At 36.7% G+C, this 19,089-nt stretch overlaps 1 protein-coding gene across 2 annotated transcripts; it reads left to right on the plus strand.

Moving 5' to 3' along the window:
• Window positions 1–3,847: 3,847 nt before the first annotated feature.
• Window positions 3,848–14,960, plus strand: LOC129255585 (uncharacterized). 2 transcript variants are annotated; one of them, XM_064097882.1, is made up of 8 exons: window positions 3,848–4,328; window positions 5,464–5,682; window positions 7,130–7,319; window positions 7,953–8,206; window positions 9,452–9,895; window positions 10,159–10,605; window positions 11,036–11,461; window positions 12,450–14,960. In XM_064097882.1, the coding sequence occupies exons 1-8, from the start codon at window positions 4,238–4,240 to the stop codon at window positions 12,929–12,931; spliced, it is 2,553 nt and encodes an 850-aa protein (XP_063953952.1). In that variant the 5' UTR covers window positions 3,848–4,237; the 3' UTR covers window positions 12,932–14,960. The 2 variants fall into 2 exon arrangements, with proteins under 2 accessions (XP_063953952.1, XP_063953953.1); XM_064097883.1 differs by lacking the exon at window positions 10,159–10,605.
• The last annotated feature ends 4,129 nt before the right edge of the window (window positions 14,961–19,089 follow it).

A 19,089-nucleotide genomic window follows, 5' to 3' on the forward strand; every position in this document is an offset into this window, starting at 1 on the left:
GTTGGTTGTTGCAAAATAATGATTATATTGTCAATATTCGCTAAAATCCAATCAATGATGTCAGAATGAAATAAACTTTTGCCATATAGTTCCAAATATTAAGTTATCAAGATAACTGCACAACTCAAATATGAACCTTCGGAGGAACGAACCCTCGGCAATTCGGAATTATGAACAAAAAATAAATGCTATTACTTTGGAAAATTTCTTATTGTTTTCTTCTTCTGCTAATGACAAATAAGGATTGTCCAGGAAATAAGAAGTACAGAATTATATATCTCTCGATATATTTTAATTAACAATAAGGTAGGAAGGTGTGTACACTTTTTTACACATGTACATTAATATGCATATGTATACACACCACACACCCCACCCCAACTGGGCGTTGTGGCGTGCGCCTGTAATCCAAGCTACGTGGGGAAGTTACAAATTGATGCAGAAGTTCGAGGTTCGAACCCGGGTCACGTCTTTCGGATGGTGACGTTAAAGGTCGGTCCCAGACGTAAATAATCATATCTGATTGATACACGTCTGACAAAATTCAAATACACACACCACACGCGTAATCTTATAAATGGGGGATTTAGGGAACTCTCCCCCCCCCAAAAAAAAAGGGGGAATCCCCGAAGGAAGCTGGGTAGGATAAAGAGAAAGAAAAGGAATGGAAGAAGCTTGAGTTATGATATAATTTCCAATGCGATGTAGAGGAAAATGCTGCTTAAAAGTGGTCATTTTTTGCTCGCTCGCATTTTTTTCTCAAATTTTTTTTCCCCATACGCCATATTTGTTATGAAATGTCATTTAACTGTATGTATTATTTTGAACATGTACTTGTACTGTTACTTTGATTATATTATTTTGTTGAACGGAGATGAATAAATCTAAATCCATTCTTCTCCTCAAATGTTTGGCTCAATACGAGATCTGCACACAAACTAAATATATATGTGTCACATTGTATACATGTACACAGAATATGATGACGAATGTCGGGCATTAAATCCGCATTCATACACCTAAATATAAACTGCTTTCCTATTAAAAGCAGGAAACTAAATGTTTAACAGTTTTGGACTTGGTTAGTCCGAACGTAACATTTCTAATATATACAAAACCGAGAGCATTGAGTGTTAACCCTTCACCTAAATTGTTACAACATCACATGAAACAAAAAAATACAATACATTATTTTTATAATAGGATTCTGGAGGATCCATGGAATTAGCATGTTCAGAAGTTTATATAAAATGTTATATTTCTAATTTCGGCCACAGACCAGTTGTGAGGTGTGTGCTAGGCATATTTTCCTGACTTTTCTTGGGTAAAGGCTATTTACAACGAATGTCAAGGTCGTTTTGATATCATGGCAGTTTCAAGTTTTCTCATTCCCGCTCTCCCTTTAGTAATGTATGTCGGGGCCTTCACATATACGACGGTTCATATTCGATCTAATTACTTTGTCCAGTATTGGGTGTTAGGTAATAACAATACCGCTTTGTTTTTTAATAGAACTATTTAGATCACATTAATTTGAGTAAACTGAAGATTTTTTTTATGATAAAAGATTTTTAAGGATTTGATAAATCTGGTTTAACATGAGATAATTTGGTATAATACTCCTGGGTTCCCTCGTACAATTGATCCAATCCATCTCAAATATGGAAAGGCGGTGATGACACATCATACTCTCTTAGTATAACAAATACTCGATAATCCTTCCCATTTTACTGGGGGATAACATTACGCTTATTGACAAAAAATATTCCTCAGTTGAGATTGACTTGGACCAGTCAAACTCCTTTGTCAGACGGGCCACGAACGCTTCTAACAAAATAAGTTCATTTGACAAGAAACCTAGAACTAGACATGAAGATACCAGCTCTGAGAAAAACAAACCTTCTTTAAATTAAATCAAATAAGGAACATCTCTAGGGAGATAGAAGGGAAAGAAAACACTGAAAAAATGACTATTGGGAGGAATGGCAGCTATTGTGCGAAACGATTTTCCACGCATCATTTAAAGCCAAAATAAAGTGATTTGCAAATTCGAAGCGACGTGGCTCTGGTTAGGCAATAGGGAAATTAACTCAATTTAAGTTAAGAGATCGTAGTACGTGACTACAATGTGCGATGTCAGAAGGCGTAATATAAAAAAAAAGAAGAGCCTTACGTGACTTCTCCTTGGAAGCAATGGTTCTCCTTCAAGAAAAAAAAAACACAGGGCAAACTTTATTTAAGATGCAGAGCTGTCCTACACTTTAAAAAAAATCTTTGTAGACGTAAAAAGAATTAGCATTGGGAATCGAACCTAGACATTGGATATGAATGTCAATGCCTTAAACACTTGCTCATGGAGACGGATTCGTGGTTTACGAAAAATCTCAAAAACCGGACAATTCTCATGAAATTTGTTTTAAGGTTAAATCCACTCAAAAATATTGATTTGAATTAATAGAGAAAAATCAAACAAGTATAACGCAGAAAATTTCATCAAATCGGATGTAAATTAAGAAAGTTATGGCATTTGAAAGTTTCGCTTATTTTTCACAAAACAGTTATATGCACAACTCAGTGATATGCAAAAAAAATAAATAATGTCAATTAGTCACTATTTCTTTTGTTTCTTTCATTGTTTGAATTGTACGAGTCCTAGTATTCATTTCTTACAGATTTGACAATAATGGCTAACTTGACTGAACTACAAAATGTTTAAACAAAGTATATACACCTGCTCATGACGGAATAAAACTTTGTTTCATATGACAATGTGAAGAAAATTTTAATAATTCAAATTTCATATAGTGAAATACCAAAGAAATTGTGAGTGGGCGATGTCCCCTCATTTGCATACTGACCAGGGTTTGCATATAATTGTTTTGTATAATTAAGCGAAACTTTAGAATGTGAAAACTTTAAAATGTAAAAAGTTTCTTATTTTAAGTCCGATTTTGATGAAATATTCATTGTTATGCTTGTTGGATTTTTATCTTTTTATTCAAATCAACTTTTCATTCGGGGTGGACTTGTCCTTTAAAGTAAAGCATTTTGTAAAAGAAATTTCATTAACGTTATTTTATCATTTTTATAATACTTGTACACACAGGTACACACCCCCATACACAAATCTCACACCACACGTAAGCACCCCACCCATCCTCACACACACAAGTACTCAATATTGAATGTAGAAGGAATTCGTTGAGAAATATTTAAAAGATATGACAACATAACGCACTATACACTGCTAAAAATGGTGTTAGGAAAGGAAGTTCTTGTAGGTCTTTTTTTTTTCAATTTACAACTTCATTTTTAACAGAATGGGGAAGAATAATTATTGTTTCACACGTACATATGTATATTTGTTTCCTTTGAAGACCAAGTTACTATTTTGGCTATATACAGAGAGCAATCTTCCCTGGGGACTTAATCCATTTATTTGATTAATATTAAATTCATAATTTTTTTAAGAGAAACACAGTTGAAACTTCGATGCCTTTTTAACAACAAAATTATAAAGTCCATAAGTTTTCGACGGGTGCACGACTTTTGTATAGCGTTTATTTTGTCCTGGAGGGTTTTTGCTTTAGGAGTGGTCGGATTGCTTGTGTTGTAAGGGTGGGGGAGGGGGACTGTGTCACGGGTCGTAAACGTATTTTGTGCGAGTATTTTTTGATTGGTGTAAGAGTTTGTTTAATACTCTGTATATTTCGTATTCATTTTGTTATTGTAGGTGGAAAAGGATAAGCCTGCAATCAATGAATTCTTTCGAATAATCAAGATCGTCACGAACTTGGCAAGCTTTGTCTGGACTTTTGCTTTCTTAACAGAACTCCCGCAAAATTTCAGTGTAAGCGTTTTCCTCGTTAGAGCTTCCTCTTACTTCCCCCCGCTGGAACAAAGTTTCATTTTCTCGACTGTCTGCTAGGGACATTAGAAGATTTTGCGAAAGAAAATGCTTGTGAAATTTTTTTTCTTGTGGGAACCCTTTTGAACTTCACGTACATTTTTCAAGACGAACCCATCTTTATTCATTATATATATGCCGATTCTTCCCAATTATATGCAACTTATTCATTCAAAGTGATCTCTTTCTTGCAATAATATCTAAATATCTGTTACAATCGATAAGCTTTCTTTTTTGGCGCCAGTTGTCAAAAAAGTTGGTGGGCTAGATACATCTAGCTCATCGTTTGGACTTGTCTTCAGTTTGATCCTGCTATTGAGAGTATGCATCATGAATAACTCAAGTGATAGAAATCTCTGGCACACCCTTCTCCTAGCAATCACATGTGTGGTTTCTTTTGCAGTTGTAATTCAAGCTCAAGGTAGGAAGCACTCTGTTTAAGACTACTTTTAAGATTTTTCGGTTTATTATTGATTTTCGCTTTAGAGCTGCATCATCAATAAGTAATACTGTAATAATTGTACACGGTAGGCTACCATTGGCATCAAAATCGATATCAATCAATCGTAAATAAAAAAAAAATAAATAAATAATTTTTATTACGATTTGGTTTATGATTACACTAGGGTGTGTGTGTGTATTTGAGTTTTGTCAGACGTGTATCAATCAGATATGATTATTTACGTCTGGGACCGACCTTTAACGTCACCATCCGAAAGACGTGACCAGGGCTCGAACCTCTGCATCAATTTGTAACTTCCCCACATAGCTTGGATTACAGGCGCACGCCACAACGCCCAGTTTGTTAATCTTCGATCAAAAAAATATTTATTTCATCAAAATGAGTTTGAATTAACAAAATGTCTAATATTCGACTAGTGTTCATGATGATGGTATTTTTTTGTGAAATACGAAATACCTATCTTTGATTTATCTTTATTGTGGCACCCATTGCATCCTTTGATGATTCAGCTTTCATTTAGTTTGATTCATTAGTCAGCACATTCGAATGGAACCTTACTTATTCATTTTGAAATTAAATGAAAATGAATTATACAAAAATTTGATATTGAACGATATTAACGCAATCAAAATTAATCAAACATAAATATACTTGAATATTAATGATGAAATTTTCAGATTTTGTTTTCAAGTCTATGGAAAATATTTTGGTTAAATTATCTTTTTTTCTGTATTATGCTTGCATGTTCTTTTTTAAATGCATTTGGACTTGCATTAAAGCTAATTAAAATTTTACCCATGATTCCATTTGATAGTTAAACAAGTATTCATTGGAATAAGATTCGTATGTGTAGTTATTCAAGTGGCTTGGTCACTCAAACTTACTTAATCTTAGTGAGATATTCCTTTAAATTTCTGCATAGGATTTATTATATAAAACTATTAGTTATTTTTATGTATAGCAGTTATCGTATCCTCATTATATATTATTTAAACGAATGTTTATAATTTTCATATGGGACAATTGAGTATTTTCGATGTATGACTACCTCTCTCCGTGCTCATTAATATAATCTCACTATTGCATCCTGTAGACTCATCATTTTCTATTAGCTTCAGTTCAGGAGACTTGTTGCTTCCTTGTGTGTACCGAGGACAGCCACATCTCCACGGAGATGTATGGAATGTAGACGAATGTACCGCTTGTAACTGTGACAATGCCACTGTTACCTGTGTCATCGAGAGTTGTCAGCCCGCCTTCTGCGCTGAGCCCATGAAGCCGGTTGGAGAATGTTGCTTTCTCTGTCCTTACAGTGAGTATTAACCCTCCCCCCCAACAAAAAATAACAATCATGATAATAATGAATAAATAAATAAATAAAGATATAAAATAAAAATTTTCCACTCTTATTTTACGGAAGTGTTTATTGACAATGTATCACTCTTTATTGATTTTTTTTTACGATGCTTTCTCTTTGAATAACTTTAGCGCCTTCTCTCGGTTCTTGTGTTTGTTTAATTTTTATTTTTTCAAATAACGACATTTCGGACACGTATCATACCAATACTGTGATTGCATGTCAATAAATTGCGTACGAAGTGTGTATCGTGAAATTTCCGCCCATTTCATGCATTGAAAAGTGCTTCCTGTAACTTATGAGTAGGAAAGTGGGTTGGGAAAATCGGCAATTCTACTGCTACGTCTAGATTTCTACTACCACTCAAGGCTGGCGCCAAGGTAATAAGATGAAACGCTGGAAGGGGGTGGGGCGGGGGCAATGCGACCTTAGAGTGATTCCATCTTTTCTCATTAAGATAATGTAGTATTATAGATTTACAGGAAATAAGTGTCTGTTTATACTCCTTTTACTTCTTTCTTCACTTTCTTCCTATTTCATTGTTTTTGTTTGCACTGATAAAAAGACAAAGGAAAAAAAAATAATAAACATTATGTATGAATACATATTGAAAAATGATATTTTGTGAAAAAGGAAGAAAATACAAATTTATTTTAATTTAATTGAAGTGAATAAGGGGTCAGTTGCATAACTATAATGCAACATGGCCGATACCTTAAACGTGAGATAAGTAAGGAGAATTTCAAACGAAAATTTATGTGGAAAACAAGAATCATCAATGACCATCCCCCTTTTAACAAGACAATAACTAAGGAATAAATAACCTCATATAATCATTAAAGGTTTATTTCATTTTATACATCGTTTTAATAGTTTTTCATTGTAATGTTCATGTTTTCTAATATATATGTATCAAAGAAATGTTTTTACGGCATTATTTTATTTGCTGTGCCCTACAGAAGAACAGTTAAATCGCTAAAGAAGGTTCCTTGCTTACAAAGAATAGATGAAGGGGCGGTTACCGCCTGCCTTATGTGGTGCCGCCCCTCTCCCTAAACATACTACTACTATACTACTACTACTACTACTACTACTACTACTACTACTACTACTACTACTACTACTACTACTACTACTACAACTACTACTACTACTACTATCCCTACTGCTACTACTACTACCACTACTACTACTACTGCTGCTACTATTAATACTACTGCTTCTGCTTATACCAATGCCACAACCACTAATACTAATTATTCATCTTCGGTCAGCGACAGCAGTTGCTATACATGTATAGAAAGAACATATGTATTGAAAATATTAGCTAAGCATCATCTTTAAAAACGATGTAAATCCTGTTCATAGATACACAACTCAATTATTGTTCTCTCAACCGTAGATGTGAAAGTGAAGAAGGTACTCCCTGAGATCACCAGTACAAACACCATAGCAGAGGGAGGGGATAATAGCATTATCCTGGATGTACCTATCAAGTTTCAAGAGGCCATGGATACAACCGGAGTGAGTGGTGAGGACTTGTGGACACTGAGTGCATGGGCTTCATCAACACCTGATGGAAGAGGACCCAGGTAAATCATTCCATTTTAGAACTGGACCTATACAAGATATCATTCTTAATGGGTGATCAACGTCGTTACTATTTTTATTTTTTTACCATGTACAATATGACTCCCTTGCCGAATGTACTTTGGTGGAATCATCCATCTTTTCCACCTCCATCGGATCAACTACCATTTTTGCCTTTCGTCTTGCGTTTATTTTTGAGAGAAAGAAGACGCATTTATATTCATCACCAATGCCTACGTAGACATTTCACACCTTTACGTTAAAAAATATTGGGTAAAATTTTAACCATAAAATAAGAAGCAATTACTTTAGAATGGGCATTTTTTTTCTTTTTCCGTGATTATTCAAACTAAAATAAATATATTTTGATATCGTCATTATTATCATATTTACAATTTCCCCCCCTTTTTTTTGGGGGGGGGGGGGGGGGAGGGGGGGGGGTGGGTATATGCGTTTCGTCAATCCAATCATGGACCTATGTACATGGACTGTCGACGGAATTTGATGGTAATGATGTGTATAATAAAAATGCCTCTACCGTGTGATATAAATGTAGCATCAATAAAACATAATTTGTCCGGTATCCTATAATATGGAGTTTCAAGAAAATATGTTTTTTTAATCTATTTCCTCAGGTACGGCTATAATAGAAACGTTTTGGACGATATTCATGAGGATCAGGATTACAAAAAGAAGGATAAATTTCAATTTTCGGACATCGATTTCCGATTCAATGATCCGATGGCCGAGTGTGAAGACATGAAGTACATCTGCGTTCGCATCCAACGAGGGGTGGCACCCGTTACTACTGGAGATCTCGAATATCAGTTCTCCGGTTATCCGGATGATAATGTTCTTACAGGTTGCACCGGCTCTCCAGAATGTATAGGTAAGTTACCTCATAATAGGCACTTTGCAGAAAGCAAGATTTGATAATGAATTTCAGTCAGGAACAGTAGCGTACCGTGAACCGCAGGAGACAAAGCACTGGGGGGGCACTGCATTGTCTGTGAACAATGCTTTGCCCCCCCAATGCTTTGTCTCCTCCGAGTCACGGTACGCTACTGGTCAGGAAGTAATATATTTCACGGCCTGGGTGGGGGTCATCTGCCAGGTGTTTCGTGTGATACGCTCGCAATATATATATCTTCATGACTTCACGACTCTTTACTAGTCTCAATAGTTTTTTGAGATATAAGTAGAAAGGATAAAATTGTATGTACTCGTAGGGGCAGAATATAAAGCGGCGAGAAAAGCTGTGTATGTATATGAACTTAAAAGTCAGTAAAAGTTTTGATTTGTCATAGTTTCATGCCATGAAGAGGGGGGGGGGGGTTGATAGTGTTAATAAACATTAACTTTGATACCAAACATACACTTAAAAAAAAATCAGTCAAATTGACTAGACAAGTAGTCAGCTGGGTGCAACTGATATGCTAATCAAATTTCTGACATATATTCTAGTTAGAAATAACTCTGTTCTAGTAAAATAAGGCTAGAAAATAGTCAAATATGACTAGAATAACAGTTGCACCCAGCTGGCCCTATCTTAACTAGTCATGTTTTACTGATTTGTTTTTTTTAGAGCGTACGACGCCTAGTTAGCGTGCATCTGTTTAATCTAAAATCAATCAATGTGTCATTATTGTTTATGTTTTTAATCCTTATTATCTTTAAATTATATACCCTTTATGATCGCATAAGTGTTGCAGATGATTTTTTATTAAAAACAATTAAATTGAAAAGGTACAGAAAAAGAGAAGAACTAAGAAATATTTATTGAAATAATTTTATACCAAATTGTGTTGTCTATATACATTGTTTTTTGGTCAGATTACTACAAGTTGTATCTAGACCAAGAAGTAGCATTTTCAAGGTTGAAAATGTCGATTTTACGCATAAATTAACATTTCTAGTTAATTTTGTTTCGAAAGTAACTTTGCAATTGTATGGATTACATCTCCGGCTAGCATGCCGATTTTTGGCGCGATCACACGGTCCACGTCTGAGCATAGAAAGCTCGGTTTGCTGGTTAGGGTTGTTTACGAATTGCAACTATGAAAATGATTCAAAGAAACATTGTGATTGTATTCATGGTCATGGTAGTAATATCTTGCCATTTTTTTTCTTAAAGGTATCGCTGCCAGGGAAATGGATTGGACCCTAGAACCCCTTGAAACGGTTATTCCGGGTGAACGGACAGCAGTTAGCATCGATAATGCGGTAACATTCAAAGAGAACAATCCCTTACTCACAGGAGATGGTCTGTGGCGCATGGGACTATTCGGCAGCCGGAACGCAGAAGGCACCGGGGATCGTTTCAGCTACGTTTCCCAGACACTTAGCTTACCACAGCAAGGAACTACGCTGAATCCCAACCTACCTCTTGAATTTATGGATGCAGAAACAGAGTTTGAAATGGGCTCCGTCGGTTGTAATGAATATGGTTATGTGTGTGTTGAATTCACCGGAGGTGACGACCCAATGCCAAGCTTTTTCTTTAGGGTAGAAGATGCAATAGATTCTTCAAAGGAGGCTAACACCCTCGTCAGTTGCCGTGAGCAAGAGTGTCTCTCAAGTAAGTCTAAGCCCTCACACTAATTCATTTCTTTTAATCATGCAGTCATATCTAAAATGGCATTAAATCACACACTAAATGATCGTCCTTTTAAAGTGTGAATTAGTAAATTTTGCCAACATTATTCTACAGACAAATCAACTAGGTTTCAGGAGAAGAAAGGAACGAAAGTTTGCCCGCGAGGAAACTTTTGAACCTTGGCCTGGGTATGAAGAGAATGTGCTCACGATACATGAAACTAAATTCTGATCTCTAACGCACAGATGTATGGGCAGAGTCTTTGGACTGGGATTTGATACCAACTGACAGAGTCTTACCCGGTCAAGAAACCGGTGTGAGTATTGATAGCACTATCATGTTTGAAGAAGATAATCGCGAGGTTGCGGGAAGTGGTCTTTGGAGGAAAGGATTGTTTGGGAGTAGAAATCCCGATGGCAGTGGAGAAAGGTTCAACTATCAACGTCAGATCCTAGACAGACCCCAACAAAGCATTACTTTGGATAAGAACAGTGGAATATTAGACGTCAACGAAGCAACAGCAACATTTGAGATCGGCACTGTTGGTTGCAATGACTTTGGCTATGTATGCGTTGAGTTTACCGGAGGGGACAGCCCGAATCCGATGTACTATTTTAGAGTTGTGGGATCTGCTAATGACTACCCTGAGGAAAACACACTTGTGACGTGCAAGGAACAGGAATGTTTAGCAAGTAAGCTTGATGCATTCGCGGAACATAATTACTAATCCATGTGGGGGTAGAAGGAGTGTTTAATTATGTTACTAGAAAACCCAATCATGCTAATGATACCATGTAAGGTTACATTCCCAGTTCTTCTCTTGTAACATGTGTAAGGTTATCTTCGAAAAGTATACGGTCATAAAGCATGTTTGTAACTTTTAAATGTCAAGAGCTAAATCGTTGGGGGCAAACACCGTTCAAAATCAGGCTCAGCTGCTCACAACATGTTGCTTTGATTCAATACAATCTTTGTAGGTAAGACTTTCTATGGTTTGTATTTACCCTTTTCCTCTACTTCGAAGGTGTAAACATTTTAATGTCATGATAGCAATAAGATAAAAAAAGTAATCTTGTCTTGATGACTTGATTATGTCTTGTTTATTTATTTTTGCCATAACAGGGGCCATATTTACAGACCTAGACGTTGACCTCGGTGACCAAGTGCTCGTCGAGAATAAGAACAACTTTTTGAACGTAGACTTGAGTGGGATTACGGCAGATGACTCCACCAACGTGATAGGAGATGAACTATGGAAAGTGTCTGCATATGCCAGCCAAAATCCTGAAGGAACTGGGTCGAAGGTTGGATTAGTAGAACAGATTCTGGATCCGTTTACAGCCGCTGCGGACCTCAACGAAGGAGAAGATCTGCCAATGGATGATGTTGATTTCGACTTTGATATGACGGATTTGAGATGCGAGGATGTACCATACCTCTGCTTCGATCTGGATAAAAATCCAGACGCGTCTGTAAATTTTATATATGAGTCTCGTCCTAACGAAGCTGCCACTACAACATGTGTTGATTTCCGTGACCGCTGCAAAGGTAAATATTGTGTTTTTATTCTCAGATTAGTGACGCGCCGTCTCATTTTATTAGAGTTATATCTTTTCAAATAGCCCTAAACTGGAAAGAACACAGTGCCCCCCCCCACTATGTGCCACAGTGGCTCGTATTCTGAAGTCGGGTTCAGCTTAAACTCAGGTTTAAAGTTGTGGTTTAAGTATGGGAAGCCAAAAGTATCAAAAAATTTCTGAAGTTTATGTTTCTTATGTTTACTGTGCTCTTTCTGATTCATCGATTGTGAAAACAATCATCTATTTATACTTCATAGACGATTATGAATGATTTGAGAGCCAAATGAGCTAAAATATGATATCGCTACCGTTAGTGATTGATGTAATGATTGGCTATCCATACTTGAACCACCACTTTAAACCTGAGTTTAAGTTAAACCTGCTATCAGAATACGGGCCATTGTGTTCAAAGTGTGGGACACAATTTAAAATCACCTTCACACTGTCAAATTTGAGCATTTCAACCGTGTGAATCACATTCACATAGTCGACCGTGTGAACACACTGCAAACAGTCACACTATTAAGGTGTCCAGTGTGAAAATATCTTCACAGTGTGAGTTCACTGTGATTACACTTTGTGACACTGTTCTTTCCAGCATGGAAAATTCATTGATATCCTTATTAAGTGTATGGAACTCAATGAATAAGAGAAGTTCTTGGTTAAGGGTAAATTGATAAATACAATAAGTAGATGAAGAAAAGGTGAAATGAATTTCATTATTTTGAACCATTATTATTGTTATTATTATCATTATTATTGTCATTATTACATGCATTATAGATATTATTATTAGAATCATTATCACCACAATCGACTTTCAAGGATTTGTTTTGTTACTGAAACTAGTTTATAAAAAAATGATCTTCCAAAACCCACGAATTTATTTTTGAGAAAGCATTTTTGTTTGTTTGTTCATTCTAAATACGCGTCTTCCTTTCAATTTCGGTGTGTAGGTGCTACTGCAATTGATGTTGACTGGGATCTGGAGGTTGGAGATGGCCCATTCGACGAGCCAATCCCTCTGACCATCGACGCTGACGTACTCTTCGAACCAGACAGCCCCGATGTTAACGGAGACGGCTTGTGGCAGTTAGGTGTCTTCGCCGCGAAGAATCCAGAGGGTTCTGGACCCCGTAAAGATGAAGTGACCCAGGTGCTTGATCCCCTCGACCAGTCAGTGCCCCTAGACGAAGGGGGACCTCTGCCCTTAGATGATGTAGATTTTCCATTCCCGATCAACGAAGTCGGCTGTAGTGATTATAACTACCTTTGCGTGGAATTTAAGAAAGGAGAGGCGCCCTCACCCGACTTCAAGTTCGAGACACAGAGCGGAGAGGACTCGATTATATCATGCAAGGAACAACCATGTAGAGGTGCTCTTCCACCTTTTTTTCCCTCAATATTTTATTACACTTTTTTAAAGAAAATGATTTAGCCACCAGCAATGCAATATACCTGTACCCACAAATAATGGCAATGGAGTTTCATGGTGAATAAGAGTAAATCAATTCTTATTCAAGGTCAAATCTAAAATACCCCCCACTAACCTTTGGTACAGATTAGGTGTTGCTAACGCCGGCGAGTCTCCATCAAGAAGTCACAGGAGCCCACTTCTTTTCAATCCTATCAAGGGGCGTAAACATCAAATGTTTAGCAGGGAAAGTCTGTGCAGGTGAATAAGTTCTACCAGGTGATCAATGTGTAGAATGATACTGGTGGTCTACTCAGGTAAGCATGAATAACCGGTCTAAAGAAATGGCTTGACATTGAATCCCACCCCCCCCCCAAAAAAAAAAAAAAAAGGTTTTAGGTTTAAGATGGCCACGTAGAGGAAATATTCAGAAGAATTAGCCGCATTCTTCTCATCTGACTAGAGTCGTATTCATCAAACGGCTAGTTGTTACCGACCACCAGTTGGCAGTGCTAAAGGATCGGGGTAATTATTCGCACCAGATCAACACCTTCTGCCTTATATCACCACAAGGTGCGTATGAAATATATTTTTATGCATCTTCATGCTAACATTATCGTTACAGCTTAAGCATGTTTTTTCGTATGATGACGACTATGCTGTGAAGACTACCGCCTTGAAGAAGGAAAGTTCAAGACTTCACGTACTATAAAGGAATGATGATCAGTGCACACGTCAACCTAACAAATATCAATATCGGATAACAAGGTATGTACAGGGTAAGTGGTAGTAATTTGAATTGATCAAGCAAACTTGTACGTACTGTACAAGTTGAATGTGCGATTTTAAAACACATGCTATCAATGTTATATACAGCTCTAGGTAAGGTCACGCGTCGTTTGTAGGTCCGTGGTCAAGACAAGGTCGGACAAGTCCAGCACCTTCCAATGATATACTGTATGAAGAACATGCCTGACCAAGGGACCCACACACTCAATACTTACACAAGTCTCGAGAGTTGGTAAGATCCTTTTGACGTCAGTAATCTTATACCATGATATTATTTGTGTCCCAAATAATGGAAATTAGATTGCAGCTTTAGGTTAGATGTTATCGTGCAATGGTGCATCTGATGCAGTGGAAATCGGTTCTGATGAGATGGGACTCTTCACTCATGATCAGGACTATGAGATTTATCATTAGATTCGGAAGATAAGTGAACAGAAAACAACACCCCTCCAAAAAGTAAATGAAATGATACATTAACAAATAAATTTAGAATATTCACTTTAGTCGAATGCATTCAAATTTGTTGCATAGATTTATTTTATTTAATAAAAAATGTTTAGATGAAATTTTAAAATATTCAATGGAAGTGCTAATTTGAATAAAATCAATCAATATTTGGATTGACATGATTATTAAGCAAAATTGATAGAGCATTTAAGCAAATACCAAAGACAATCGCCCCAATGAATTCACGAAGTATTTGCAGTAACAACACTCGCAGTAACTCCAAACAGTAACAACTATAAATATGCGCCCAGACATGCAGGCATTAAGAGTCTAATAAAATGTTTCATCATAGACATTTTTTCCTTCATTATGAATATTGTGTTCGTGTTTACTATTAATAAAGGTCATTCATATTTGCTTTTATTTTTTTCATATAATTAATAAGGACCCATAGGAAGCTCGAAGATGAGTGGGTAACTTCAGAAGAGGAAGAACGTACTTGATCACCAAAGATTCAAACCAATGAGCATGATGGGGGAAAGAGAAGATGCTCTACTGCATACCAAACGACCTAGACTTCCAGAACTGGGATGAGCGACGCGAACAGGATGAAGAAGAAACGGCTTCTATTATGTACTTTGATGACGGAAAATCGGATTGATAGACCTTACACCAATCACTTGTGAGGTACGTTCTTGTCTATATTGATAATACTCCATTTTAACTCACATTATCATTAAAAAAGATTATTCTGCTGTTCAGTTTAAATTAGACCACGGTCTAACTCAGTTCTGAAATTATCGGAAGCCCCCCCCCCCAAAAAAAAAAAAAAATCATAAAAAAAAGAGTTATCATTCACAGACAGGTGTGAATGGTTTGACCCACTAGATTGAACATGTACTGAGTAGAGATCTTTAAAACCCGAGTTCAGAATACGGACAAGAAAGCTAAACACACGGTATATACATGTATAACTAGAATATCACTTAATCTCTCAAACATCTTTCTCGGCTTTGATGTATTTACGAATTCAAAAGGAAATTGGCAGGGCCATGGGAACGATTTTTTTTCGCTGGGGGTGCTAAAGAAAATTTGACAAAAAAAAAAAAAAGAAGTTTCACTAAAAAATTAAGGCAGTTTTGGGCCAAGAAATGTTACAAGCAGCCCCCCCCCCCAAAAAAAAGGGGGGGGGGGTCAACAAAAACAAAACAAAATGGTGGTCATTTTCAATACATTTTTCCAATTTGACACACCTACCAGAATTCCAGGGGGTGCTGCCTATGGAAAATAATACATGCAGCATCTCCTGGGAAAATCTTGGGGGTGAAAGCACCCCCGCTAGCCAGGGCCTTTGAAATTGGCAAGTAATTACCAACATCAATGCTATATATTTTACAACCAATGTTTTTCATCAACCCTTATAACATAGGATAGGGGGCGCTGTTAAACTCTAGCTGAATGCACGAACTTGATCTGTTGAAGCAATGTCGGGAGGAAAAGACAACCAATGTGGTTTATGGAATAAATTATCTTTTACGGTCCGAGACGTTCATCAAAGGGTAATAGATTGTTTAATATCAACAGAAAGAAATGATAGTGAATATTATACGTGCAAAATCTTTGGATTTTTTTCTCGAACATTATTGGGGAAAAAAAATCCTATTTCTGAAAGTCAATATCATGATTGAAAAGAAATCGTCGAAACCAAACTACATACTCACATGTCACGTGAACGGGTCGCAAAAAAAACCCACTAACATTTGAAAGCTATTCATCATGAAAACATCCTATAACCTAGGCCTGGCCTATGAGCCATCAACTTGATATCTGAGTAATCATAGAAAGCAGTAGAAAAAATAGTATTGATTCCAATAAAAAAGAATAGCCGTGATTACCATGCTGACATGTCTTATACCAATCAATCGCGCATGAAATTTTAAACAGCCTTATAGTAGGAAGTTGTGACTTTGATTGTATTTGTATTTATTGTTAATTTCTAGTGCCGTACATTAAAGCCTTCCGTTCTTCCTTATTTTCTCTTCTAAATTTCAGGTCACTGGTCACTGGCGACAACACCTAAATCTTTGTATCTAAATGAATACGACATGTATAGCGATCATCAGGCTTCAATCGTAAGGAAGTTCAAATTCATCTCAATAAACATAACCTCTGATGAGAATTTAATCAAGGACATTATGCCCCTCCACTGAAGAGCAAATCAGAACCTGGTACTAGTAATGAAAGTAGATACCCTGGACAATATCTTATCAATAGATGGGTCGACTTTGAATCAAACTTAGGTATTTCAAATTGTGAATTGCCGTTTCTTGCAGGCATTCTAGATTGAGTGGATAATGGTGTGGTGGTCATATCCGTCGTACACTTGTTTGTGTCTACTCTCAGGTGGGTGTTTCATAAAGCTGTTCGTAAGTTAAAATTGACTTTAAAGACGACCGATGGTCTTTTCTTTTGGTAAATGATATACACCAGAATGTTCATTGGCAATGGTTTAGCGCATAAGAAAGCTTCACTAGTCGTTCTTGAAGTCACTCTTAACCAGTGGCGTAGCTAGGATTTTTTTCCTGGGGGGGCACTGGGGGGTCCTTGCTTTTTCAGGGGGGGCACCATTTTTCCCGGTCTGTGTGTATGTGCACAAGGGCGGATCCGACTTTCGCCAATAGGGGACGGGGCCCAAAATTATCTTCACCTATATTTTCCCCGATCAGTCACTTCTTACTTTTATTCTTATAAAACAACATAAACATGAAATAATCTCATAAACCTTATAAAAAGTGCGAGCGCGAAGCGCGAGCGATTTTTTTTTAAACTTTCATGTACTAGTATTTTGTCTTGAAAATTTAATATTCTGGGTAATGTTATGTGTGATCCTGAACAAGATTCGTATGTAACTACATGTAGATGGTTACTGCGAACGCCAAGCGCGAGCAAAAATTTTTATTAACTGTTCTAGCATTATGATCGAAAAGGGACCATTAAGGACTGCTTACAGTTACCCACGAAGACGGTATACATTTCAATAATGCGAGCGCGAAGCGCGAGCAAATTTTTTTGACATTCCGACCTAAAAATGGTCATTCTAAGCACTTTTTGTATTGATAAATGGGATAGGTATGTAACTAAACAATTGATGCGAGCGCGAAGCGCGAGAGGAAGAAAATTGAGATTTTATACCTAAAAGCGGGACACTCTATTCATATTTTGTAAATCATAAATAGGATATAGTTAATTGGGTATCATTAATAATGCGATCGTGAAGCGTGAGCAGACAATTATTGATATTCTGATGTGAAACTGGATAATTTAAGTACATTTTAAATAAAGAACATGCAGGCTATCGCGCATGTTTTAGATTTAGACCTAGAATCTGGGCATTCTGAGTACATTTGTTTAATGGAACTTTATGGAATACACGTAGACAATAGAAACTTGGCAAATCAAACAATGTGACCACGCAGCATGAACTTAAAATGCTTATATGTAGACCATAAAACGGACATTTTACAGAGCACTTAAATTTGTAAATGAAAAAAAATAATGAAAGCTCGATGTCCGAGCTAAAATATGTTTTGTATATTGACTTCAAAACTTGCTCCATATCAGCCTATTGAGCAAGATATGAATCTCATCGAACAGGCAATTCTGGCGCGAAGCGCAAGCAAAAATGTTATATGGTAACATGAAAGATTTGGGTTTTTTTGCAAGTCTTCCCCTCACATTATTTCATTCACGCGTCTTCCTCCTCTTATTTTCCTCTTCTTTTTTTTCTTCTGTCTTTCTTTTTCTTTTCCTTTTTTCTTTTCTTTCTCCCTTTTTTTTTGCTCTGCCAATTTTTTTCAGGGGGGGCACCTGGGGGGGCACACCAAATCTCAGGGGGGGCACGTGCCCCCCCAGGCCCCCCCGTAGCGACGCCACTGCTCTTAACTTAAGAACATATTTATGAAACACCCCCAGGCCTCTTACACCCCTACTTGTTAACATAATTATAAATTTTAAATTCGTGAAACCTTGAGGCGAATGTAAAGCGCTGCGCTTGCAAGGCACGATGGACGTGTAACCGACTTGAAACGTGATGACTTCATATTAAACCATTACTTTTAGGTGACCTCTTCAGTTTGCTTTTAGGTTTCATGTATAAGAAGCACTTACAGGAAGTACGATAATCGTGAGCATCACTCGCGTAGTTTTGTGTTTTAAAGATCGCACCCACGGATGTGTTCGGTGGGTTACTACCAGGTCATTAAACACCGCACGATTAAAACTCATTTTTCATATATTTTTTAATAAAATAGGAATTTCGTGATTAAAGGGATAGAACAGTATTAGTAAGGGTCATAAACCCTGCTAATAGTATTATCTTACCACGATACTTGCATTAAAAATAAGTGTGTGACAGTTTTTAAAATGAATTATGACGAATTTAGTGTGGTTTTTGTTCGAGAAGCAAGCAATATAAAAGTCGAACTAAGAGACAGACTCAAATGGCTCAACGGCTACATGATGGGCGTTAAACATGTTAAATGACATAGCGCTTCCATTATGTTTACATGTGCCTTTGAATTAGAATGGACGACGCCGTCGTCAAGAGAGAGCTATTTCTGCATTTAATTTGCTAAAATAAACGGTGAATATATCCTTATTTAGTAATTCAAGATCATATCATGAACTCTCAATTCTGTTCCATCTGGCAAAGTATTTGAAACACCAAAGCGCCATCTACCCCAGTTCTATACGTCCTATTTAAAATGTATAACGCTGACGTGATTTAATAAGGCTTAGTTAAATACAGAAAATAATTACGAAGTAATTTAATCTAAGTATATATTTTTTCATACGGATAAAAAAATCAAGTTTACCATTCCATTTTTGTTAAGATATCTTAAAAAAAAAAAAAATGTCAATTTTTTGTTTTTGTCATATTATTCATT

Source organism: Lytechinus pictus, chromosome 3, assembly GCF_037042905.1.
Source record: "Lytechinus pictus isolate F3 Inbred chromosome 3, Lp3.0, whole genome shotgun sequence".
NCBI lineage: Eukaryota > Metazoa > Echinodermata > Echinoidea > Temnopleuroida > Toxopneustidae > Lytechinus > Lytechinus pictus.